Genomic DNA, 26,737 nt, shown 5'->3' on the forward strand with positions numbered 1-26,737 from the left:
TAATTCAGAATTGACTGGTCTTGTCAAATGATATGATCCACATTCTGGTTCTTTGGAAGTTATGGCTCTGTGTACTAGCATCTGGGAGTCTTTCAATCTTGATTTAACATGATAGCCCACCTACCCAAACCTTCTCCCTGATAGCCCTGTACATGTAGTTGAGAAAGCTTTGCCTTAGAGCTTCTTTTCCTTATTGCTTATGTCAGGGCAGGTTATCAGATGAGACCGAGGGCTTAGGACCATGTGTGAAGTTCCAAGTAGAAAAGTTATCCCATATTTCGGGTTGATACCTTGCATGAGGATCCCAGTAATAATGCTCACCAAACACCTGCCTGGGGGTGGGGAGGTGAGGTTCAAGGAGGAAAGTGGGTATGTTGGAAAGAGCAGTGAACAAGTGGCACCGTGGTGGGAGCTTTATAGGCACTCTTGCTAAGATGGCGGAAGTGTATTAAATAGGGAGGTATTATCCCACTTCCTTTTTTTGTGTGTACAGATAAGAGCTGAGGCTCTGAAGTAAAGTGACTTGCCCAAGACTCCCCAGCAAGTTGGAGTCCAAATTGGGTGCATTGAAAACAAGGTACAGCTATCTAATACTAAGACCGATTAGTTTTGGGGTAGTGCAGTGGTATGTAAACTGGTGAGAAAGGGGGGCCTTTGATAACACGAAAAGCTGCTCAGGGTAAGGGCAGAGGAGTTCTGTGGAGGAATATGGTGGGGAAGCTGGTCAGTTTAGAAATCTAATTGCATAGGTCTTTGTTACCAAGTCTTGCTGAATCTGTAACTACCTTCAAACTAGTTTAAGTGAGCACCAGGCTGTGGTGGACACTTAATTCTGGGGAAGCTGGGAGTATGACGGCTGAGACTAGGCCGGAGTACTGGTTGGAGATGGAATGACAAGGTGAGAGTCCAGCCAAGGGTGGAGAAGGCTGAGACCTGGCAGATCATGATATTTGGACATAATGCTTTAGGTTCTTAACCCTAAACATTCCAGATACTGACTTGTGTTCCAGGAGGCTGGGGGAGGGGAGGCAGTGCTCTCGGTGGGGCACTGCAAGAGGAAGGTGCTGAACCAGCAGTTCAATTCCTATAGCAACACGAGACAGCTTTGGGTTTTTGAAGCTCCTTATCCATATGGTAATAAGAAAACAGCTTTTGAGCTTTGCTAACAGGCTTAATTAAGGTAGTTTCCTCTGCCCTTTCACTTTGCCAGTGGCATAACTTGTCCCCTGCAACCTAGTAGGCACCCAGGCCTCAACACAAGGCCCTTAATGAGTCCTGGTGGGTTTGCCGAGAGGCCCTGCAGAGGCAGCTTCTGTGAAGTGGACAAAGGCACCTTCGCTTTCTGCCTCCAAATGAAATGATTTTATTGCATGGCACTGATGGACTCACAAGGGTGAAATGGCAGATTTCTTCATGGAGGTACACAGAGCAGAGAGAAAAGAAACCCCATTATTTACTGCACTTCTACAACTGCTACAAAATGTTAATTTGAAAAGTGGAAGCTGAGGACATCAGCAAAATCATGAAGTTTTATCTATTCCAAACCAAAGCCGTTGAAGGAGGAAGGAGTGTATTAAGCTTGAATTCAAAGGAATTGTATAATTCAGAAAGGGCACGCAGTTTCCAGTCCCACATGCCGTTCCAGTGGCTGCAGCCCTGGCCAAGGTTTTATTCTTACTCTTTGCGTCTCTGGGACAAACTTCTTGCAAGCCTTCAGTTCCCAGAGACCCAGAGTTTGGCACTGGTTCAGGGCTGCCGGAGCCCCGCCTCACCCCCAAAGCAGGTTCGCACCAGGTGGCACGGCCGTCAGGGTGCCCTCCTAGGAGCCCGTGGAGGAGCAGCTCTGCAGCAGCAGGGTGTGGCAGCTGTCGCACACGCGCACGGGCTTGGGGTAGGAAGGCAGGGCCAGCTCGTTGCTGGAGCAGTTGTTGCAGAAGATGTGGCCACAGTTGCGGCAGTGGTGCTAGAGGACAGGAGAGAGGTACTTGCACAACCTGTTACATACACTCCAGGTCTCCATACCAGCCCCACTTTTTAGTGATCTCTCCCCAGGAGGCAGTTAGCAGTGTATTTGGAAAGGTTTCTTCTAAAGCTTCATTTTTACATCTGGTCCCTGGAAAAATCTCTGGGAGTGCTGGCAAAGGGGTGTAGAGTTGTATGAGTAAGTTTTTTACCCCCCTCCCTTTAAAAGTTGTTTCCTGGACTTGACGTTCCTTGCGGTCTATAGAGCCTGTGACCCATGATGGTGGTGACCCATGGTTTCTGTAGCTGGCCTCTCCCAAGCAGGGAGTTTAGGGGCACTGGCAGTCACCTGTGTGGGCCCTGCTCTTCACTATTACACTACTGCCCTCATCAGCCTAGATGATGGACCGGGGCCATTCTGGTGGGGGACAATCTGTCTCCAACCTCCAGCAGGCCTTACATTCTGTGGTGGATCTTACCTCAGGACGGCTGTTTAGTCCTTTAGCCCTATTGTTGCAAGGCACTAACTAAATTTCAGGAGTTTTGCTTCCTCTTACACAGAGGAAACAAACATCCACATGGCAAGATAGGAACACTTGGACCTTCTCCTGCCCAGTGGGTTCATTGAGGCCCTGTCACCCTGAAACAAAGGCTGGACCCCTGAGCAGAATTTGTAGTTCTGGAGTCAGACAGCACAGGCAGAGGCAGACTGATTGGGGCAAGTGCCCTGCCCAGACAGCCAGTGAGCTTTTGGGGTTCTTTTTGATGCTTGTTTTGAGATCTGCCACATTAGGTTCCCCATAGATTCAGTTTTTTGCTTCAGTAGCCAGATTTTGGGTCCTGCTGCTTACAAATTTTCAGCAACATACAGTCATCCAATACCCAAAGGAATTTGCCAGTTATTGAACATACTGAGAACAAGGCCTGTGACTGGCTGTTGCCTAAGGTAAGGTAATCTTGAAAGCTGCATAGTCATCAATCCAGTGAAAGGGATCACAGTGTGGTGGACCTTGGTGCCTGTGGCTTTTTCCAGAGCCAAAGGAAGGGGAATCCCAGCAGGTAACTCCAACATACCTTTCTCCGGGAGATGGAGAATTCCTTTTCGCACTGTTTACAGTGTGTTGCTTCATCATCTTTCAGCCAAGTATGTCCCTGAGGAGTAAAAAGTAGCACAGAAACCCATTTTAGAGCTCTGCTCCAGAGCTTGTGTCCTGGCCTAGCACCTACTGTCCCTCCTCTACACTAACTGTGGCTTCACAGAACTAGCCCTTGCCCTGACAGCTGGAGCTCAGGCTAGACAGTTCATGAGTCCAAACTGCTGGTAATTTCCTCAAGTTAGATTCTTTTTACCCCAGAGATCTGCTCTCCTTTGGAGGTACCAGTCAGTACCTAGGTGTTGACACATCAAACCCTGCTATCCAGAGACCAGGTGAACTGGCAGGAGGGGAAAGGGCCCACTGACTGCCACACCAGAACAATGGGGGCCCCTTCACACACGCCAGACCTGTGGTGAGGGCAGCCAAGGCTTTGAAAGATGCCTTTTTGGATGGCTCTGTAAGGAATACCTTACTTATCCACTGAGTACTTAACTGGACTGAATGGTTCAAAGGGATCACCAACCTGATGTTCCTTTCTGGCTTCTTAGCCCCTTCCAGATACACCTTTCTTGATGACATTCATCAGGCTTAGGATGAGGTGCTACCCATGCTTTCTGCTGTCATACAGCTCCCATTGGCTCTAGAGTCCCACTTAGGTTTTTAGCCTCCCTCTGGTACTATCATTTTGTGCCAACTCTGCAGTGCAGGGGATATAAGGCAAACAGACCACAGCAGTCATGTGCAAGGAGCTCAGTCTGTAAAGGAGGAATAAACGGACAGGAACTCCAAGTCCAGGCTGCTATGATAATCTGCCTGTGACTAGGCAGTGTACTTGAAGTCAGGTGCTTAGAGACATTAGGGTTTCTGCTCCAGCCTAAGCCGCAGGACCCCACGTGGAGGAGGGCTACGTGCACATCGCTCCTGCCAGAGCTGGGGCTTGGAACATCTCCCCTGCACCAGGCCAGCCCCTGGCCTGTAATGTGCACAGTGGTCAACATGTGCTCCTTAAGTGAGTCATTCTCCCCCTGAATGGTTGCAAATCTTGGCCCTGCTGAGGGTTTAAGTGCTCCTCAGAACTGGCAGGGGGCACTGCAGCCTCTTGCCCCAGACAGTGTACTTGACATTAGCATGAACTGACAGTCATGAGCAATGATTTTTATGCTAACAAAGATGTTCCAGTACCTTCAGTGCTTTATTTACTTCTTTTATGTCTTCCATCTTCAGCTTCGATCTTAAAAACAAATTCATAGTCATGAGAGAGAGACTAAAAGTCAAACCAAATCTACAGTGACTGTTTAGCTTTGCCAAGGTAATGGGGTATGTGTGACGAGTATACAAATTGTTATAAAGTGCCTCCCACCTTTCTAGAATCCGAGTCACCTCAACACACTGGCTGAGCCTTCCCAAGATGGAAAAAGAATGGTTGCAATCACTTACAAACTTAAGAGTTCTATCACAGAAGGTGAGGACTCTTGCTTCTCTGTATAACCATTCCTGAGGATGACAAGTGCTGGGGAGGCTGCCTCTTTATCAGATTTTGTGTTTCTCCCCAGCCCTTTTCCTTTTGCCTGTTCAGCCTAGAAAGTTGTGGTCAGAACAGTTCCTTGGTTGTCTACATAAGAGATAGGCGGAATGTGGTCTAAATTGGCAGAATCATACCAAACAGACAAACTGTTACTTATAATGTGGGGAGAACTTGTTTGAGCCCTTTCTTAAAAGCTAAGATTAGACTAAACTGTTACTAGATTACCCTAATCTCAGTGTCAGAGTGGAACGGCTAGACTAGACTTCTAAGGGAGAATTAAGGAACTGAACATCAGGGCCTTTAGGAAAAGTCTGTGGTCTTCAGGGATGACTGCAGAGGCTCTTTCCCTCCCTGGACCAGCTGCAGAAATAGGCCAGCAGATGAACAGGCTTGAAGGCTGCCTAGCATGGACAGACCCAGGAAACTAGGCCAGGATGGCAGTGTGAACATACATAGACTTTCCTGGATATAAAGCTCTGGAAAACTAGATGTTCCCAAGGTAAAGAAATGGCAAGCGTATAGCTGGTGGGAGGCCCTAAGAAGAGACTTTTTTTGTCATTTGATATGGGCTTACAAGAGGCAGGGAAGAAGGAGAAAGGCATAAAGGCAACTCCTTACATAGCTGTCTGGGGTCACAAGTCCCTGCCATGCAACACCCTAGCTACTTACCTGTGAGGGACATTCTGAAATCTGGGCCTGGCAGCACTGGGTACCACCGCTTACACAGAGGTGTATTTTCAAAGCTAGCATGTCCACATTTCCAAAGTCCCTGGTCTACAATGAAGGAAGATGTTCGTGGATCGGCCTGCTGTTCATCCAGTGTGAAAGAATGAATGGTGAAGAAATGGTGCTAGCTAGCCGCTTGAGAAGGGGACCCATGTTAGAGCTGCCTGGAGGAGGCCACCTCTTTCAATACTATCACAAACCCAGGAGGCCAGAGTCATGTTTAGCCTTCACACCTGGTGTTCTTTAGTCTCCTGGGACTCCTCAGCTGATTTGTGTTCTGAGCATGGCAGGCACTGGCCTGCTCTCAAGGAGTACCTCTCATAGTGTGGAGAGAGGGGTGAATCTCAGACCAGAAATGAGGGATCAGTATCTTACCTCTGAGTTGGATATGGTGACAGGATTGAATGACCATCACCTTCACCACAAAACTATTTCAAAAGATGGCACTCCCATTAGGGTCACAACATTCTCCTGGCTTGGACCACACCACCACTCTAGATCTCATAACTTTAGATTCAGAAAATTCCTATACTTAAGTGTACCTGCATACTTCATTGTGTTTCTAGTGTATTCTCATTAACCTCCATTGCCAGGCCTTTTCTGGTCATGCTAGTGCTGGGCCTGACCCCCTCTCTGGTGACCCTGCACTGACACTAGACTCCAGTGGGAGCAGGGAGGAAACCCAGAAATGATGGAGAAAGGGGAACTTCTGTTCTCTGACAGATGGCTCTGCTGGCTGTCACAGGTGCTGGTGTTGGTCAACCTTACTGAGAGGTATGAGGCTGGATGGTAGAGGTGGAAGGTGGAGACTGATGCCTTTTTTCTCTTAAAAATGGTTAAGTTCTACAATGTGCAGTGTGATCATTAAGACTGTCCAGGGTTACTTGGCAGGAGTGGACTAGCAGACAGGACAGCAATTGAGTTGGGAGGAGACAAAGTTCCAGGGTCTGTGCTTCCATAGCACAACAAGAAGAGTGACAAGATTCAGAGGTGAGTCTTGTTCCAGGGGAGGTGGGTGGCTCCCGTGCTTGCTTCACGGCACGCCATGGCAGCTGAAATTTTGACTGGTCTGACTGCAGGCCCGAAGAGCAAACAGCTCAAAACCCATCTGGTTCTCTTGGGACCTACATGCCGAGTGAACACGAGCGTTCTGGTCACCAGAAAAGGATAGTCTCAATGAACTGCAGTCATTGGTGGCTTAACAATGGGGATGGTGCTGAGAAATGTGCTGCTAGGTAGTGATGCTGTGGGCATGTTATGGAGTGTAATCACCCGTCTGGATGGCAGGGCTGACCAGAAACCTCCTGGGGCTGCTGTTGTATGTGTGAACTGTCACTGACTAGAACACTGTGAAGTGACACAAGACGTCCATTAAGTCAGTGCTGCGTCCTTGAGACCTGACTTCGTGGGGGTCACCCTGGACCACTGGCTGTGCTTCTAATTGGTCCTTCCTCATTATGCCACAATGCAAGTCTGGGGCTCGAGGAATGTGGCAGGCAGGCTGGTGTGACCCTCCCCAGGAAGGAGAGGGCCCATATGTGCTGCTGTAGTGGGATTCTTACTGGCTGAGGTGCAGTCCCATTTCCTGGAGGGCTTGTTCCTGCTCATCACAAACCTTCTGTAACTCTGCCTTCTCATCCTGCAGCTCCCGCAGCTCCTAAAATGAACAAATCAGTTGCTTGACATAGAATTTAAAGTCCTTTTCCTTTTAAGGCTTATTAGTCACAGCACCAAGCTGGTCAGGATGTGTGTCAGGAGCAAAAAATGTTTTTGTTGTATTAATGTCATTAACAGTGAGGATTATTTCACAGCTTACTTCCCATCAGCTCTTAGGCACCTGGAGGATGCCTCACAGGAGCGGCTCTGCAGCAGGCAATGGACTGGTAAGTTCCATAGGCAAGTTAATAAAAAGTTTTTAACAGGGGCCTCCCTGGTGGGGCTGGGGTTAAAGACAGCACTAACAATCTATCGCCAGCCACTGTAGCATGAGTTCTTTGATCCCCGGCCAGCCAGGGAGCTGCAGACCTTTCCTGTCTCGCTAGCTGCTCCCCTCATCCGTGTATTTCAGTCAGTCCGCCTGTTCTGCTCCCTACTTTGTCTCTGTTGAATCCTCTCACCCCCAACACTTCTGGCCTGCACCTCAGTTCTTGTATGCATAAATAAATGTTTTTAAAAAACACATGTGACCCTTCCACCAATTAGACAAAGTCTGCACCAGTGAAGGCTAGTTTGAAAAAACTGTTTTTTTGGGAAAGGCATGTCCAGCATTTTCTGAGAATGAATGAGCAAGGATGATGTAATGAGTGATCTCATTCGCTGCCTGAGTGGCAAGACCTGATGGCTGAGAGGAAGCCCAGCAGCCATGTGTGTGGACAGCGGAGCTCCTGAGGTGACAATGATAATGGTTTCTGACTGGAACACTTTGGGAAACAAAGGCTGGTGAGGGCCAAAGGAAGACTAGAAAAATCACTTGGGGTTCAGGGTGACCATGGGCAGCAGTGGTACCGAGACCTGAGTTCCACACAGCATCCCCTGGGCTTTCTGCTCGAGAGCCTAGGAATGGCATGCAATGCACCTGGAGACTTAACTGCTGAACTCAGACATGTCATTTTATTTCTTTGGGTGGTTGCGAGGGGTAGGAGGTGGGGGGATTACAAATTTTAGACCAGTGTACTTTGGAGACATGTTCCTTGACACAGCAGAACTTCCTAGAAGTCCTCTTTGCCCTCTTTCCTTTCCTTTCCTCCCCAAGTCTGAGCTGGTTCTTGAACCTCTCCCATCCCCGGTGATTTCTACTCCACTTCTAGTGGGCCCTCCACAAGGGGCTCTAGGTACTTTTCAACAGAAGTCAAAAGGTCTCGTCTTGGCTCAGACTGCATGGTAAATCCCCACTGCTTTGTTCAAGAAGCAAAATCAAAACCTAGAAGCTGCACCAGGATCCTCCAGGGAAGGTGTTGGGCCGGAAGGCTGCCACTGGCCAGCAGACCTGGGAGTCTGGTGCAGAGACTACCAGTCCCAGAGGGAAGGGCCATGGAGGCCAGAGGAAACCCCAGCTCCCTGGGCTGCAGTCAGCTCTAAACAGAACTGCTGGTACCTTCCTACCTCCTGGGAGGACTGCTTGATGATTTTAAAGTAGGAAAAAAATTGTAGACTCAGCTGTTTCGTGGGTAGTCTAGGTCTAGTTCTATAATGAGATGCTGGCATAGCCACATCCTCTGGCTCTTTGAAGCTTCACCATAGCATACAAGCCCTGCTTCAAGTGGGGCCTCAGGTCACCCTTGAGGTGGACTAGGCTTGGGTTTAGACCTAAGGGACGGGAACAGACTAAGGTTCAGTCTCAGGGAGATCTGGGGATCTGGTTCAGTCAGCTTCCAAGGAATGACCCAGGAACTGTGGTTCTGGGAACCAGGATATCTGACCCCACACCTCTGGAGATAAGGCATGGACCAGTATTTGTTTGAAATGTTTACTGGTTATTCCCAGTTCCCTCTCTTATAAACCTACCATTCTCCATAGAGTAGCCAGTGATTGCCTTAAAGTGACAGCTTTAAGACAGCTTCCTAGCAGGCTTGGGAAAAAAATCAAATCCCATAAAGTGTTTCAGGCCCATAGCTGGCACTGTCTACCTGAGGTTGCAGCTCACATGCTACTTGCTTCTGCTAACCATACTTCAAACACAAGAGGCCCTTCTGCTCCTGCAGTGAGGCAGACCCTCATGCTTCCTGATATCTCTGCCTGAGAGGTTTTTTGCTCAAATCTCTGTGTCAAACTGTCATTCTCTTCTGAAGCTACCCTGCCCCATGTGGGGGGTACTTTCCTTTTATTCTCTTTCTAGGGCACATCACTGAGCCCACCTGCTTTGCTCACTGGCTTGTGATATGTCTTTGCAGTTTCCTTCTGCAGCAGGAGCCCAGAGGGAAGGACAACAGAGCCCCAGGCCCCTGTGAACACGCATAGCAGGGCCTGCTTCTCTGGCTGGGATCTCAGTCAGGAGGTGTGTATTAGTCTCAGCTGGAGGGGATTTAGTAGGGGATTCTGGAGACACTGGACAATCTTTCTGGTACAGCCCTCTTTACCTTTTTTAATCCTTCTACTTGTTGCAGCTCTGTTCGGAGCAGAGAGGAGGTATCCTTTTCATGCTGCAATTCTCGCTGTAGAATCTGTCTCTGTTCTTTTTCTGATTTCAACTCCTTCTCTAGACTTAAGCTGCATTCCCAAAATAAACTTGAGTTAGTCTTCGTTGGAGATTTTCATGGAAAACCCAGAATCCAAATCACCAAACAGAGTAAGGACTTCAAGGGAATCTGAATTGTCATGTGAACATCTATCAGACCCTTCGAGAAAGCACAGAAACACTGCTTCCTCTCCCCAGGGCTGTCTGCACCTCCCTAAGAAAGACCCGAACTCAGAGGAGAAAGCAATGCAGGCACACATTGGAAATTTAATGCAAATGGAGAATGGAAAAGGCTCCTGAACACTTCTCCCACAGGCAGAAACTTCTACTAGATAGGAGTCTGAGCCCCAGCACTCATGCTTCCTTTTCCCGACCAGAGCCAGCTGATATGAAAGATACTAGGGGACGGTGGGGGAGAAAGCTGCTGAAGGCCAGGACTGATCTCAGCTGAGTGTGGAGAGCCCTCATCTGCTAAGGAACCCTGGGCACATTGCTGGACCCTCTGTAATGGTTTTCCCCTTTACGAAACAAGGAAGAGAGAGATTTCTCATCACTGGGGTTTTCACTTGATGCCAGTGCTCTCGTCATGGCCCGGCCTCGCAGGGTTGCCAGCCCTCTGAAGTGGGGTGCTCTTGCCCACAGCCCTCCCCGAGCCCCTGCCGCTCCTACCACTGGTCACGCAGCTGGGAGAGCTGCCCCTGCAGCGCGTCAGTTCTCCCGCTCAGCTCCTGCTGCAGCCGGTGGCTCCGCTCCTCTGCCCCCTGTCTTGCCCTCTCAGAGAGCTGTAACCTGGACCAAGAGAACCAAACCTGTGTGAGGAATCAGCCAGTCCCACAAGTTACAGTTAGTTACACTGTATGTTAGCTCTGTAGCATACAGTGCTATTTGTTGATATTCTTGCTGGCTTATGATTTTTCTTGTATCTTTAACCTGAGATACACACAGTGTAACTGAGTGGTGTGTGACCAGGATCCTTGAGTTTCAGCACGTGCAGAGATCATGGAAGCACCATGGCAATCAGAATACAGAATAGTCCCATTATGAAACTCTCTAATGCTGCCCCCCGTAGCCACACCTCTCACCCTTAAAACCTGCCAACCACTTACATGCTCCTATACCACATAAGTTTGTTTTTATGAGACTGCTTTATAACTAATAATATATCATTTGAGACTGGCTTCTTTCTCTCATAATGTTTTTGACATCATCCAAGCTTTCTGGGTATCAGTGATTCCTTCTTTTTTATGGCTAAGTAGTATTTCACCATGCAGATGTACTGGTTTGTTTATCCTTTCCTCTAATGTAAGATAATTGAGTTTATGGCAATTAGGAATAGAGTTTCTACATGTCTGTACAGGTTTCTGTGTGAACTTAAGTTTTCATTCTCTTGCACAAACCTCTTGCACAAACAGCCAGAAGTAGGATTGTTGGGTCATTTGGTAAGAATATGTTCAACTTTTTAAGAAATTGCTTTCCAAAGTGGCTATACCATTTTACTTTCCCACTAGTAATGATGAGAAGTCTAGCTCTTCCAGTATTTGGTAATGACATTAGAAAAATTGTATAGGTCCTCTCTGGTGACGCAACGGGTTAAAGATCAGCACTGCAAGCGAGCCGCAGCCTCTATAGTGCGAGTTCGATCCCCAGCCCCGGAGTGATCCACATGGTGCAGCAGACCTCTCCTGACCTGCCCACTGCTCCCTTTAGCAGCATACTTCTTCAGTCTGCCTGTTCTGCTCCCCACTCTGTCTCTGGTGAATCCTCTCACCATCCCTGCATCTCTGGCCTGCACCCCAGTTCTGTATGCATAAATAAATAAATCTTTAATATAATAGTTTTTTTTTTTTAAACATCATTTTGTACATTTCCATCTCAGCTGCAATCCCCCCCCCCCCATTTTTGATCCCATTTCTCACCCCACCCCCACAAAATGTCTCTGGTATACAGCTGTTCATCATCATCATTTTCTCGCTTGTTCCGTTATAATCCAGCTATGGGTACCTCATGGCTTTGATGCATACTTCTCTCCCATCCAAGAACTAACCAGGCCTGTCCCTGCTTAGCTTCCGAGACCAGATGAGACCGGGCGCGTTCAGGGTGGCATGGCCGTGGACTGTGTGGACTTCTCTCTAATAGCTGATGAAGCCGAACGTCTTTTTGTATGTTTATTTACCATTCATGTGAAATATCTTTTGTCATTTTACGCTTTTATGTCACTGAATATTGCTTTGCCCAAAACAGAGACATACATCCTTCTAGTTTTCTTCTAAAAGTATTATAGTTTTAGGGCCCTCTCTGGTGGTGCAACGGGTTAAAGCACAGCATTATGAAGATGTCTGACGCCACTGCAACACAAGTGTAATCCCCGGCCAGGGAGCTGACCTCTCCTGGGCCGCCTGAGGGGGGCCCCTCAGCAGTGTACTTTGTCAATCTGCCTGCTCTGCTCCCTACTCTGTCTCTGGTGAAGCCTCTCACCCACACCTCTAACCTATAATCCAGTTCTATAGGCATAAATAAGTAAATCTTTAACAACAACAACATCAAAAGTTTTACAGTTTTATATTTAGACTTGCAATCCATTCTGAGTTCATTTTTATGTAAGGTGTAATGTGTAGAATAAGATTCATTTGTGAGGTATAGACTGATACTCATTCTGACTTACAGATGACTGATTGTTCCAACATCACTTATTTAAAAGACTATCCTTTCGCCACTGAATTGCTCTGCACCTTTGTAAAGAATCAGTTGCCCATATTTGTGTAGGTCTGTTTTTAGACTATTCTGACTCATGGCTGACTGATATTTACATGTGACAGTAGCAGGAGCTCACTGTATAATCCTCATCCTCTGAGAGGACAATCTAATGCAGTAGTCAAAAAGTGAATTAAGTGGATTAAGTGAATTATAAGCGTAGGCCAAGCTGGTGAATCTGGCTTTCTGGGGAAGGCTGGGCTGGAAGGACAGCCATCCAAACCCATCTGTACTTTGTAGAGTGACTGAGTTTAAGTTCCCAAGTCTTCTGCCATCTATGGACTATGTGCTGGGGGAGGTGATTACCTTTCTTCCATTTGTTTCATACTGGACATAGCCTGATTGTTTTTCTCTTCAAAAGACGTGATAGCATCATTCTTCTGCTGTAAGCTACTCTCTGCAGTCTATAAAGGCAAGGAAAAGGGTTTTACACTCATCTTCCTCTTTCACCTAAATGGGTTTAGTTCTTCATCTTGAACTTTTATAAAAGGCTCAAGAACATTCATTAATTGCTGCTCTTTCCTGGAGCACTGGAAGAAAAGTGACCACAGTTCCCAGCTTTCTCAACAAAAATAAAGGCAAAGAGGGAGATAATAATGTCTTGCCCCCACCCCCAAGAATAGACCATGCTCCTTTTTGTAAGGAAATACAGGGTTAGATCTGTCTCACTAAGACTGAGCTATTCTCATGGGGCATGCAATGTTTATAGCTCTATTCAACTATTGCACATTCTCATCATAGGTGTTGTTAAGCACCTCTCTGAGCAACATAAAGAATGATGTTCGAAATGAGGTAGCACCTGGGTGAAGTTAAGAGTATAAATTCAAGGTTGAGCTGGTTCATACACTTGACAGTGGTTTTCTAAGTCTAGGTTTTCAAACATAGCCTGTGTGTTTGTAAGAGACACTTTCAAAATAAAATACAGAAAGACTGAAGATAGATGAAGTCCTAATAAATTCCTAAGAGATAATGTAGGGAATATATTCACTGATCTAAGTTGTAAAAATAGGCATTACAAAAAAACAGGAAAAAAAAAAGGCATGTTATGAAAAAAACTACTAACCCAAAAAAACAAAAAGAAATTATGAGATACTTACAACTAAGGAGAATAAAAACACTGTTATTTCTGTGCACTAAAGTTATTATAGGATATACACTAATTTTATATACCATTAAGAAAGAAAAAATTGCTATTTGAAACACATCATGCCACTGATTGGATGATGCACTCAATTTTAGATGTGAAAAATGTGTTTTTTAGATGAAGTCTTTGTAAAAATTTGAGGGACAAAGTTAAAGCAGTGCTTGTGGCTCACTTTTAACTTTACCTTCTTTTTAAAGATGTATTCATTTATTTTTTAAAGATTTATTTATTCATACAGAACTGGGGTATAGGCCAGAGGTGCAGGTGTAGTGAGAGGATTCACCAGAGAAGAGTGGGGAGCAGGACAGGCAGATGACGATGAAGTACACTGCTGAGGGGAGCAGCGGGCAGACAGGTCAGGCAGCAGGCAGGTCAGGAGAGGTCTGCCCGCCATGTGGGTCACCTCTCAGGTGGGCGGGGATGGAACTCATGCTGAAGTGGCTTTAGCTTCTTAGTGCTGTGCTTTAACCAGCTGCACCACAAGGGAGGGCCCAAGATTTATTTTTATTTATTTATGCAAATAAGAACTAGGGAGAGTCTAGGCCAGAGGTACAGGGGGTGAGAGGATTTATCAGAGAAAGTGTGGGGAACAGAACCTGCAGACCTACTGAAACACAATGAGGGGAGCAGCAGCCCAGACAGGAGAGGGCTGCTGCAACACGTGGGTCCCTCCTCCCCTCCCCCACCGAACTCCTGCTGTGGCTGGCAATAGCTCGATAGTGCTGAGACATTAACCCCTGTTCTACCATGGAGGCCCAACTGTGTATTTTTTTTATAAAATTAAAAAAGACGTAAGTGTTTCAAAGCAAACCCAAAGAAATAAGAAAAGATGTAATAAAAGTGAAGATAGAAATCAATGAAATAAGGAATGTCAACAACAAACAATACCGAAATTAGGAAAAAAAAAAAACAACTCTGGTTATTTGAAAAGATTATTAAAACTGACACACCTCTGGCAAGACTGAGTAAAGAAAATACAAAAAATGCAAATGAGAGAATGCTAAGTGAGAGGATAAAAAATTTAGTAAAAGTTATTATGAACAACTATGGGCTAAACACATTTGAAAACCTAAAACAAAGTGAGATACAATTTTAGGAAAAAAGTGCCAAAATTGACATAAGAAATGAGTAGCATTCAATAAAAACTGAAATGGTAAGTCGCCTGTCCACAATGCCCCAGGCTGACATAAATAGGTGAGTTTTCAGAATTTTTTGAGAATAGATACTTGCTACCTACAGGAATTGTTCCAGACAAAAAAAAAAAAAAAAAAAAAAAAAGGAGGAAATCATAAATGATAACTTAGAAGTATAACATTACTATAAATAAATATTAAAAAAAAAAAAAAAAAAAAAAAAAGCAGGAAAACTTATTTTATAATGCCAGCCCAACCTTCCTTCTAAAGTCAAGTAAGGTTAGTATAAAAGCAAAGAAAATTGGGGGCCTCAGTGCTGCAGGGGTTAAATCTCAGCATTAGCATGCTATTGCTACTGTAGCCTAAGTTCCATCTGGCCAGGGAGATCTTGGCCAGGGAGTGGACCCACATGGGGCAGCAGGTGTCTCTTTCGCCTGCTGCTCCCCTCAGCAATGTTTTCCAGTAGATCCACCCATTCTGCTCTCCACTCTGTCTCTGGTGACTGCTCTTACCCACCTCCCACCTCTTGCCTAGACCCTGCTTCTTGCATTTGTAAATAAATAAAAAAATTAAAAAAAAAATCTTAAACGGGCCTTCCTTGGTGGAGCAGGGGGTTAAAGCACAGCACTGAGAAGCTAAAGCCACTTCCGCATGAGTTGCATGAGTTCCATTCCCTCCTGCCCCAGAGGAGACCACATGGCGCAGCAGACCTCTCCTGACCCGCCCACTGCTCCCCTCAGCAGTGTACTTCGTAGATCTGCCTATTCTGCTCCACCACTCTGCTCCTCTGCTCGGTCTCTGGTGAAGCCTGTCGCCACCCCTGAGCCTCTGGCCTGTACCCCAGTTCTGTATGCACAAATAAATAAATCTAAAAAAAAAAAAAATTCTTAAACAAAAGTAATAAAAGGAAGGAAAATAAGAGGCCTATCTCATACATAAACATGTATTATTTGTAATGTGACATTAGTTAACTGAATCTACAGTATTTTTAAATAAATCAAAGTCAAGTTGGATTCCAGGGATGTGAGTCTACTGAACTAAATCATAACATAAATAAAGGAGAAAAAGAACATGATTATCACTATAGATAAAATGAAAACAAAATTGCTGACGTTCAGTACTCATTAATAATAAAACATCTGAACAAACAAGAATTAGAAAGGAACTTTCTTAACTCAGTAAAGATTACATAGTAAACATCTAGGAAGTATTATGCTTAATGGAGAAACATTTAAGAGTAGGATCACAAATTTGCTAACTATTTCTACTACTAATGTAATCACAGAAGCCTTGATGAATGACATAAGAAAAAAAACAAATATGAAAATTGAGATTGAGGAGATTAAATTGTCTTTGACTAGGACATGATCAATTACATTTAAAAACAAGAGGATCAACTGATAAACTATTGGAACTAGAAGGTAAGAAAGGCAGTCAAACACAAGATCAACTTGAAATTATAATAATACTTTTTCTACACCAGCAAGACCTAAGTAGAGGATGTAACTAATTGAAGGCACCACTCACATTAACAATTAGAGCTATACAGAATCCAGGCATTCATCTAGAGAAAATGTAAAGGCTTTGTAGAGTACAGGGAATAAAAGAATACCTGAATAAATGGGAGAGTACCTCCTCCTGCTAGTGGCTGGAAAGACACAAGTCCATTTTTTCACAATTTAATTTATAAATTTAATGTAATTTCTACTTATGAAATGCAAGCGGATTTTAAAAAGGAAACTTAGTCCATGCATTAAAAAAAAATTTTTTTAAGAGTAAACATTTACAATAGGTAAGTCAATCTTAAAATAAAAAAAAGGGCAATGAGGGCAGGCTTAATCCATGGTGCTGGGGTTCAGCTACAGCCTTCCCAAACCCATGTGTTTCACACAAGGTGACCTTACTAGGAAAAAGGGTTATTGCTGACATTATTAGTTAAGATGAGGTCATCCTGGAGTAAGGGCAGGCTTCATTCAATATGACTGGTGTCTTTCTAAAAGAGGGAAGTTTGGACAGATATGCACACAGGGAGAACAAGGGCAAGGATGGGGCTGAAAAGTTCTCCAAGTAAAGGAACCAGAAGCTAGGAGAGAAGGCTGAAACAGATTCTTGCTCACAGCCTCAGGAGAAACTCACTCTATGCTAACTCCTTTATCTCAGACTTCTGGTCTTCATAACTATAAGACTGTTACATTCTGTTAAACCACTTAGTTTGCAAGCACTTTGTTAGAGCAGCCCTAGCAAGTTAAGACAACTGGCCAAACATTGAGACATAGTAATTAAAACACCAAGTGAGGAAAATACAAATGAGTTCACCTAGGAAAGAAGTACTCAAAAAAACTCATAGCAACATGTCAATAGAAAATAGAAGTTAATTCAAGGAAATAGAAGCTAATATCAAGGGTTGCCTTTAGTTAACTCTGGGGCAAATTAAACATCAAAATAAATACTGATTATAACAGATTACAACCCACAATCAACTTTTGTCTCCTAGTCCTTCTGATATAAATAGATGAGGTGAAAGGTGGGGGAGAGGTTTTTACAGCGTTTCAGTAAGTTTCCACAATACACCTACCAGCTTCAAAGAAAACTGGGTAACTTTCAGTGCAAATGCTTGACACACAACCTCTTGACCAAGAAAGTCCTAGTAATGGAATAAACTGAAACCGTTCTCTGGGTAGAGTGCATTAGAACACAAGATCCCTTCTGCGTGCTTCTGCCAAAGATGAATAATCTGAGTGTGGGTACTAAGTATCATTAGGGAAACAAACTGATGACTGCTGTATAAAATCACAATTTAACAATTTTCTAAAGTGTCAAAGTCCAGTAGTTTAAGAAAGGCTGAAAAACTAGTCAAGATTAAAGTTAACTAAAAGATGACAATTAAAAGCAATTTATGATTATTAAATAAAATCTGCTTTAAAAGACATTGCTAAATACCAATGGTGTAATGAAGTCGGTAGACTTGTACTCTCAGCGGTGAATTTAATGTGGTATACACATAGGTTGGTGCCCAACAATGAACACCTGAAATCGATGTTATAATTACTTATTAAGAAAGCTGAATACACATGAACACACACCCCGAAAGACAATGCTATGGAAAATGGTGAAATTTGAGGGAGACTGAGAATTAGATGGTGGTATTAAATGGATTGTTGACACAAGAAAATAGCTTACAGAACTTCAAGAAAAGAAGTTTTGAGAACAGAAACTGGGTCCTTCTGAAAGACAAGGGAGCTTTATAATTTTTAGATGCTATCTCTCAAATACGGCACAACCGACCACTCTTACATGACAGGAGAGGTAAGCAGTGAACAAGTAGCCTGAAGATCCTGGAAGATGTACTTTATTAAAGCAAAGCCTGAAAAGAAAGCTCTAACTTCTACTGTTGCTTTATTTCTTGGTGCAACAATTAGTCGCTAAAGTGGAAGGAAACAGAAGGAAGACTGCTGAAGGTACAACAGGCAAAATTCAGGTCTAGATTCAAAAGACACAGTCTGCTTTTCAGCTAGTTATTAGTTGGACCAGCAGGGGCATATGATTTGGTCACTCTGTTTGGCCTTGTCACTTACATTTCCTTCCATTTTATAAACTTTTCTCAGGGATTGCTGAGAGACTTAAATAGATGCAGTCACATGTCATAGGGCTGTGGACCAAGGCTGACATGTTGGAAGATGTCACAGCTGCGCCTACTCTCTTCCTCTCCTGGAGGCTGCATCTCATCATCTCCCTTAGAGACAAACTGCAGGGAACCAGGCTGGGGTATGAATGCAAAACCAATGCCCACCTGAACTTTGTGAAACATCTGTAGATTAATCGCTTTGACTTCTTCCAGCTGCTGGCGGAGGGCAACTAGTGTGTCCTGCTTCTCATGGGTGTCCTTTTCTAGTAACTTCATTGCAATTTCCATCTCAGTTTTCAACCCAATTTGTAGCTCCAGTTCTTTTTCTAGTTCCTAGGAAAAAAAGCAGACTGTTTTTAGAGTAGACCACAGAAATGTACATAACTGAAGCTGAATCTCAGAAAATGCCTAAAATATAAACGGGGTCAGGTTGGGTTAGGGAGGTTTAAAAAGTCTGTCTGGAACATAATTATTATTTTCTTTTTTTCTCATTTTACAATGAAAATTTGCTCAACTCAGTCAACAGGAAGCTGGTAGGTGGTAAATATGAGCCTACAGTTGTAGCAACCTTGCTCTTCAAATTTTGGGGTTTGTTCTTAAGATCAAAACACATGGGTCAATAGAATGTCTGCGCTACAAGTGATTTCCTATTGCCACATCATACTTTCTGATTTAGCTTGTTAGTTTATGTCAACAAGGATGCAATCATTTTTTTTTTAAATTTATTTATTCATATAGAACTGGGGTACAGGCCAGAGATGCGGAGGGTGAGAGGCTTCACCAGAAACAGAGTGGGGAGCAGAACAGGCAGATCATCGAAGTATATTGCTGAGGGGAGCAGCGGGCAGATCAGGAGAGGTCTGCCGCGCCATGTGGTCACCTCTGGGGCAGGCGGGAATCGAACTCATGCGGAAGTGGCTTAAGCTTCTTAGTGCTGTGCTTTGACCCGCTGCACCACCAGGGAGGGCCAGGATGCAACCATTTTTAAAGAGTGCTGACCTAGATAACTCAGTGCCATATCTGTACCAAGAAGCAAAGAAATGAAGTAGGTGTAAGAACTAATAAAAAACATGGGTCACTGATGCAATTTTGGTAGAAATGAACATACTAGGGGATGTGACCAGAGAGCTGTTTTGTTAGAACAACCAAAAGTTTGTTGTCTCAAAGAGATCCCTAAAAAATATTTATGAAACTGGAAAAAATGCATAACTCAGTGGTAACTATAGCCTTTATTTATTTAATAAGGTCAGTTTCTCACTTTGTGTGTCAACAGGTTTAAGTAAGTATGTGAAAAATGCTATTCATAGAAATAACTTAGAGGACAACTGGGGAATTCTTTCTAAAGATACTCAGGCTCACATACTCACCAAACGAATTTTCTTCTCCTCTTTTAGCTGCTTCCACACATCACTATACATTTCATCTAGGCCCTGACGGGTTTGCTTATAAGTCTCCAGCTCAACTTTTGTGTCCTGTTTTGTTATCTGTATCAAACAAGAAAACCAAGCTTATCACAAAATATAGAATTTTCTTTTAAATGTTGTATGTTCTATTTTTTAAATATTTATTTATTTATGCATACAGAACTGGGGTACAGGCCAGAGGTGCAGGGGCAGTGAGAGGATTCACTAGAGACAGTGAGGAGCAGAACAGGCAGATTGACGAAATACACTGCTGAGGGGAGCTGCGGATGAGACAGGAGAGGTCTGTTGTGCCATGTGGGTCACCTCCCTGGCTGAAGATAGAACTCATGCTGAAGCAGCTGCAGCTGGCTTCATAGTGCTGCACTTTAACCTACTGCACCACCAGGGAGTGCCCTGTCTGTTCTATTTTTAAAAAGCATAATAATAGAGAAAAAGGTTAATATAACTTTGAGCTATTTCAAAATGTCTTTTAATTTGAAGGATGACAGCAAGTCAACAGATTTTTTAAAGGCTAGCTTCACAAAACAACTTACATTTGCTCATTTAATTTTCTTTAAAACACAATGGTCCTTACTGGTAAAGTTCCACATGCAATCCACTACTCTGCATTTATTGAGTATGTTTTTAGCAGTGGGTACATTCTGAGATTAATCAGATATGACCTTTACTTTCAATTCACCAGGTGAGATAAATACAAGTCAGCATTTCTCTAAAACAGTAACTAAGTTCAGTACGGGAGGGAGACGTAAAGAGCTGTGGCATAGACAACCTGGCATGTGAATGGAACTGAAGAATGAATAGGAACTTTTTTGTTCAAAGGCCCAGATGTCAGGGAGCAATGTGCTTGGAAAATTCCAAGTGGTCTAGGGGCCTGAGGGGCATGCGAGGGCACAGGGGCGGAGGCACTTTCTGTCATCAGCCAAGGGATTTCTGCACCTTTGGAGGTTGCTATTTGCTCATGGGTTTGAGACTAGTGATCAACATGTCTGAGAGAGAAACAGGTCACCACTGTGAGGTTAATTTCTTACCTCGACACTCTTTTCACTTCTTTCACGAATTAATTCATTTTGTTCTCTTAATTGTTGCTGTTCTTCTTGAAGTGAACAAATCCGGTCTGTTGCAGCAGAAAGCTGATTAGGAAAGATTTTTATAATTTCTTAACATCAAAATTAGTCTCCCTGTTCAAATTAAAAACTAATATTTGGCATCTTCACAATTTATAATGTATTTTGCATATTAGATATTTTGATTTCTTTGTTTTGATAAGGTAATACATTACCAAGGTTCAAATTCCAAACATATAGACATGTATATTAGAAAATCTATCTCCCATCATTGTCCCTAGCTATCTCTGCCCTCCCCTTTTATAAAAATACAACTTAATGTGGGCAAAGGTCTACATACACAAAAAATTAGGAACTCTAAATGTCCAACATTATATGCATGGTTTGTTAAATTACGATGGAAGCATCAAACAGAAATATGTAGTTATTAAAGTATTTACAGGTTTTTATGATTTGAGCACATACTTATGATACCAGATTATGTAGTGTGTCTTCACTCTAATTAAAAAAATCCATTGCATTAAAATGTTTTAGATAAGGACTGTATATATACCAAAATACTGGCGAGGCAGTCAGGCAAAGGGATTATATACTTTTCTCCCGATTCTTAATTTTTGCCTGGTTTTCTACACAATATCATCATGGGAGGGAGAAAGAAAGAATCTGGGGAGCGGAATCACAACCAAATCATTAAAGACAAGCCCTAGGAAGTCACCACTGCCTCCCTGAATGAATTATTGTCGTTTAGGGAAAGTGTGGAGAGGCAGGGGGCTTTCACAAGCCTGATGAGGAGAGGCAGTCAGGAGAGGAAAGGTAGAAGGTGTGAACAGTCCTGCCAGCCAGTCCCATCTAGGCTCTTCAACAGCTTGCAGAGAGGAGGGGCTAGAGATGAAGATCGAGGCAAGAAATCTGTTCTTGGTTCTGTGTTCCTGGCATCATTCGTAAACAGGGGGCCTTGATGCACTGCATTTCTTAACTTTTCTCTATCAATAGCACCTAAATTCTCCAAGTTACTCTCCACTCGCACTTAGAACTCAGGACTTAAAATCCAAATGAGAAATTTTAGTTTTAAAGGAGATGTTTGTTCCTACAGGGAAGAAGCAGGGGAAAACCATAAGCTAATTCCCATTCTACTCTCCTTAGATATAGAAAGCATACCCTGAAGAGAAGTATACAGCAAGTCTTCACTTAATGTAGTCAGCAGGTTCTTGGAAACTGTTACTTTATGCCAAACAACATATAATGAAAGTAGGTCCTAGAATAACTTTGGTTCAATGTTTGGCAGATTTTTTTCCCTCAATGTTCTAGCAAAATGAGGTTGACCGAAATGGTATTATTCAAGGACTGCTATATGTTTCTCTAAAGCACATTTTCTAGTACAATTGTTTGCCTTTAATGAAAAATATGGTATTGCTTTATTTCAAAGGTTAAATGAGACCTTTACTAAAAGCATGCATGCTACCTTGTCTGAGAGAACAGAGTGAATGTGCTTGTTCTAAATTCCACAATTTCTCTTGAGTACCATCCATGCCAAGTGTTGTCTGAAGTACGTTTATATATTAATCTAATCTAATCTTTACAACAATATTGTAAGATCTCCAATTTGGAGATGAGAAAAACCAAGGCTCAAAGATTTACCTACCTACCTAAAGTTAGGCCCAAAGGCTCACCCACCCAAGGTGAATCTCAAGTCTCATCAGGTTCATGAGCCATCTAAGAGGCCCATCTATGAGTGCTGTTTTTGAATTTCCTTCAACTTGCACAAATCTGAGCCCCCCTCCTGATTGCTTTTCAGAATAGGCCCTGAAGAGGAAGTCACCAATTTTTAGTGAGCCTTAAGCTGGGGCCTTCCATTGCAAGGGCATACTCTTAAGACACTCCTTTCAATTATAACCTGACTTCACACCATGGGGGTCACTCTCAGTCCCCTCTAAACACCCTCTTCCTTCCCAATGAGACTTGATGGGGAAGCCTGAGCAGCCAGGGACCGCTACCTGTGGAAAGCCTCAGAAAGGCTGAGAAACCCCCCTCTTGCTAACAGGAGACAAGATGTGTCCACCAAGGAGACTGCCCGGCAGCTGGCAGCAAGCTTTCGTCCTCGGCCTCAGCCCTCCTTCTTCCTGTCCTTTCATTCTCTCTCTTCCTAGTGAGAAAGCAGAGAAAGACCACACTGTGGGGAGAATGGTATCATACTCCTGAGTTGCCCAAACACAGAAGCGGTGGGCCAGGATATGTTTACCTCATAACAGTCTGTGCTTTCCTGGCCACAGGGAGACAGACTGCATCTTAGGAGAGGTGGGAGAAGAGGAAGAGAATAGCATGGTTGCAACAGGAGATGGGCTCTTCCACTGAGAGCTTGTTATCTTTTGGATTTTTGTGATAAAACCTAAGTTTACTGAGAAATGGCTTGGGATCAGCTGCACTGGGTCATGGAAGCCCTCAGCAGGGCAAAATCCAGACATTCTGAGGATGTGCCCTGTGCAGCTCAACCTAGGTTGGCAATTCCCACTCCTACCACAAACAGCTCTGGTCAGATACACCAACTAATCCAGTTCTCTTAGCCATGGGTCCTGGTGCTTTAGGAATTCTAATGACCAGTTACAAACCTCTTCTTGAAGCTTTGAATTCGTCTTTTCCAAGCCATCTATCTTGGTTTGAAGATCCCCAACTGTGCAGCTAGCGAAAATAAAACATGAAGTACATGTGTATTTAAAAAGTGGATGATTTTCTCTACTTATATACAAAGCAAATAGCTATTCCTTGATTTCCTGTATGAAATAGAGACTCAAAGCATCTCTAATTCAGAGATAAGAATTCTAAATATATACAATGTACATTTATTAGCTGTATATGTGTGTGTGTGTGTGTGTATATATTTATTAGTCCTCTGGAGAGTTTTTTTCCCCCAACACAAAAGAGGGAAACAAAATATGTTGGCAGGCATGTATGTATCTAAAGTAGTATTAATAATGAGATAATGATATTTAGCAGGATCGAGGTGATTTTAAAATCTGCTTATTATCTTAATCCATTTTTCATATGTTGTTTAAGTGATAAGTACTACTTTCATACTAGAAAATGAGTAAACAGCTCACTTTACTAATTTGGTCTGATAAACAATAACATCTAGTAATAGTAGCAACTTCCTTTTTGTCTGATGTGCTAGTCCTGATTTAAGCCTTAAATGCTCCAATTTGTATTTTCGCCCCATAATACTCTGAGCTAAATTTAACTGTTAACCTGTTTACATGCTAGGAAACCATAACTTTACCCTGAGAAACCTGTTTAAACTCAGACCCTGCAGAGGTGCCAGCACCTGAATCTAGGTGGTCTGGCTCAAAGCCTCTAGTTTTACACAAAAGGTCCTAATACCCCAGCTGGTTTTTTTTGTTGGTGAGGGGGCCAGAGAAACAAAGCTGGCAAAGACAAGGGAGGTTGAAGAATTGGTTAGGAGGAAAATAAAAATTCAAAGACAAAAAAGAAAAAGGGGAAAAAAAGATATGTAGGGGATTAAAAGTTTTAAGAGTATATATTCAATTCTCTTAGAAAATATCAATAAAATTTGTATCTTTCTTCTTCTTTAAATGTATATTTTTCTGGGGCCTTCCCTGGCAGCATAACAGGTTAAAGTACAGCACTATAAAGCTATCCACAGCCACTGCAGCATAAGTTGGATTCCCAAGCCATGTTGGAGGTGACCCACATGGTGCGGCAGACCTCTCCTGACCCGCCTGCGGCTCCCCTCAGCAGTGAATTTCAGTTATGCTGCCTGTTCTGCTCCCTCTTCTGTCTCTGGTGAATCTTCTCAGCCCCCCTGCAAATCTAGCCTGTACTCCAGTTCTATATGCATTAATAAATAAATCTTAAAAAAAAAAAATGTATACTTTTCTGAGCCTTCCCTGGTGGCGCAGTGGGTTAAAGGGCAGCACTATGAAGCTATTACAGCCACTGCAGCACAAGAAGTTCAATCCCAGACCAGGGACGTGACCCACATGGTGTGGCAGACCTCTCCTGACCTGCCCAATGCCCCCTTAAGCAGTGAATTTCAGTAAATCTGCCTGTTCTGCTCCCCACTTCTCTGGCCTACACACCGGTTCTTTTTTTTTTTTTTTTTTTAAAGATTTATTTATTTGTGCATACAGAACTGGGGTACAGGCCAGAGGCTCAGGGGCCGTGAGAGGCCTCACCAGAGACAGAGCGGGGAACAGAACAGGCAGATCGACAAAGTACACTGCTGAGGGGAGCAGCGGGCGGGTCAGGAGAGGTCTGCCATGCCATGTGGTCACCTCCGGGGCAGGCGGGAATTGAACTCATGTGGAAGCGGCTTTAGATTCTCAGTGCTGTGCTTTAACCCGCTGCACCAACAGGGAGGGCCCACACCAGTTCTTATATACATACATAAATAAATCTTTTTTTAAAAATTATGCTTTTCTTAGAAAAATATAAAACCCATAAAACCATAAGGTGCTTACCCCCCATGTTTATTGCTGCATTATTTAAAATTGGAAAGACATGGAAACAGCCCAAATGCCCAAAAGTGGATGACTGGATTAAAAAGATGTGGTACATATACACAATGGAATATTACACATCAACCAAAAAAAAAAAAAAAAAGAAACACATGCAGCAACATGGATGGAGCTGGAAAAGATCATGTTTAGTGAAATAAGCCAGAAAGAAAAGGAAAAATACCAAATGGTTTCTTTCTCTCATAGCAGGAATATAACAGGCCAGGTGAGAAAATAAAAATAAAGATAAAAATAAAAACAATAATAATAATAAATAATGATGTACAGCTATATACCAGAGACAATTTATGGTGTAGAGTGGGGAATGGGATCAAAAATAGTGGGGGAGGGAAATGCACCGGACTATGGTGATGCCACATGGGTGATCTGGTGATGGGCGGCCTACAGGGATTACAACTGAGATGGAAAAATGCACAAAATGATGTAAAAATAAACTATTAGAATATTTAAAAAAAAATATTTGCTAGGCTACAATTTACATCTCCAGAACTTATTCATTTTATGTAAGAAGACATTTTTATCTTTGACTACTACCACCCATTATTTTAAAAAATATTCAACTGTACAGATACTAAAGTGTATTCAAATAAATTATTTGTACTAGTATAAAAAAATTATAAGGCACTTAGAAGTAACAACTAAAGAAAAACGGAAAGGCTGGCAAAGGATTGCCTCAAGAGATTTGAACTTCAAATTTTCAAGGAGAAATAATCCTCATGAGATGCCCAGACACAAGGCAAAGCTTCCTAATTCATTTTGTGAGGCTGTGAAACCGTGATACTAAGCCAGCAGCAAAAACAAAACAGAAAAAGGGAACAATTAAGGTCAGGTTACATGCTAAGAGAAAAATCAGATTTAAGCTATATTGAGCATAGTTTCTCCTGTGATTTAGAAATAAATAGTTCAGTGTGAAGAAATGAAACACATCATATCAACAGATTAAGGGAGAAACATTAGGATCACCTTAATGGCTGCTAAAAGGCATCCGATAAAATTCAACATCTATTTCTTATAAAAACTTTCCATACATAAGGAATTGATCAAGAATCTCTCTTTCAAAATAACAGCCAACACTGCAGCTGATGAACGCTCATAGTAGCATTCTCTCGAGCACATTCTAAGAATGTGTTTGATTATCTTTGGTGCCTGAGACTGCTCCTGAGGGTTCAGGGAGAGACATTAACTAGCCTCCCAGACATTCGGCTGGGACTTTGCCTCCTTCCTACTAGTATCTCCAAAGATTAATAATGTTTCATAAAACACGCATTAGCTTTCCAATTAATATGAAAATTCAAGATAAAGATGCCTTTATCAGCACTGAATTGTTCTGGAAGGTCTAGTCCACCCTTCTCTTCTGCCCCGACATATCAGAGGGGTCTGTGCTGACTGCCAGCAGCAACAGTACTTACCATGGAGTGATTGCTGACTATGTGCCTGTGGCTGAAAAGCAGTTAAGGTTTAATTTACTTACTCTCCCTAAATTGCATGACTGTCAAAACCCCAAATAATTTCCAAAAACTCTAAATAAAGGAAACATACTTCTCTCTCTGTATACACAAGCAGTAGAGCAGTTTTTTCTTGGC

General features: G+C 43.1%; 1 protein-coding gene across 2 annotated transcripts in view; it reads right to left on the minus strand.

The window, feature by feature from the left end:
• Positions 1–1,511: 1,511 nt before the first annotated feature.
• Positions 1,512–26,737, minus strand: part of RUFY1 (RUN and FYVE domain containing 1) — a 51,849-nt gene continuing 26,623 nt past the window's right edge. For both annotated transcript variants that reach the window (XM_004693677.2, XM_012733305.1), the window contains exons 8-18: positions 23,232–23,301; positions 20,590–20,691; positions 19,505–19,621; positions 18,303–18,470; positions 12,542–12,639; positions 10,154–10,273; positions 9,387–9,516; positions 6,873–6,967; positions 4,242–4,290; positions 3,037–3,114; positions 1,512–1,963 (exon numbers count right to left, since the gene is read on the minus strand). In XM_004693677.2, coding sequence (XP_004693734.1) covers positions 1,820–1,963; positions 3,037–3,114; positions 4,242–4,290; positions 6,873–6,967; positions 9,387–9,516; positions 10,154–10,273; positions 12,542–12,639; positions 18,303–18,470; positions 19,505–19,621; positions 20,590–20,691; positions 23,232–23,301 — 1,171 coding nt within the window. In that variant the 3' untranslated portion in view covers positions 1,512–1,819. The remainder of the gene's footprint in view (positions 1,964–3,036; positions 3,115–4,241; positions 4,291–6,872; positions 6,968–9,386; positions 9,517–10,153; positions 10,274–12,541; positions 12,640–18,302; positions 18,471–19,504; positions 19,622–20,589; positions 20,692–23,231; positions 23,302–26,737) is intronic.

The sequence above is a fragment of the Condylura cristata genome, unplaced genomic scaffold, assembly GCF_000260355.1.
Source record: "Condylura cristata isolate star-nosed mole 26May11 unplaced genomic scaffold, ConCri1.0 scaffold00040, whole genome shotgun sequence".
In the NCBI taxonomy this organism is placed as follows: domain Eukaryota; kingdom Metazoa; phylum Chordata; class Mammalia; order Eulipotyphla; family Talpidae; genus Condylura; species Condylura cristata.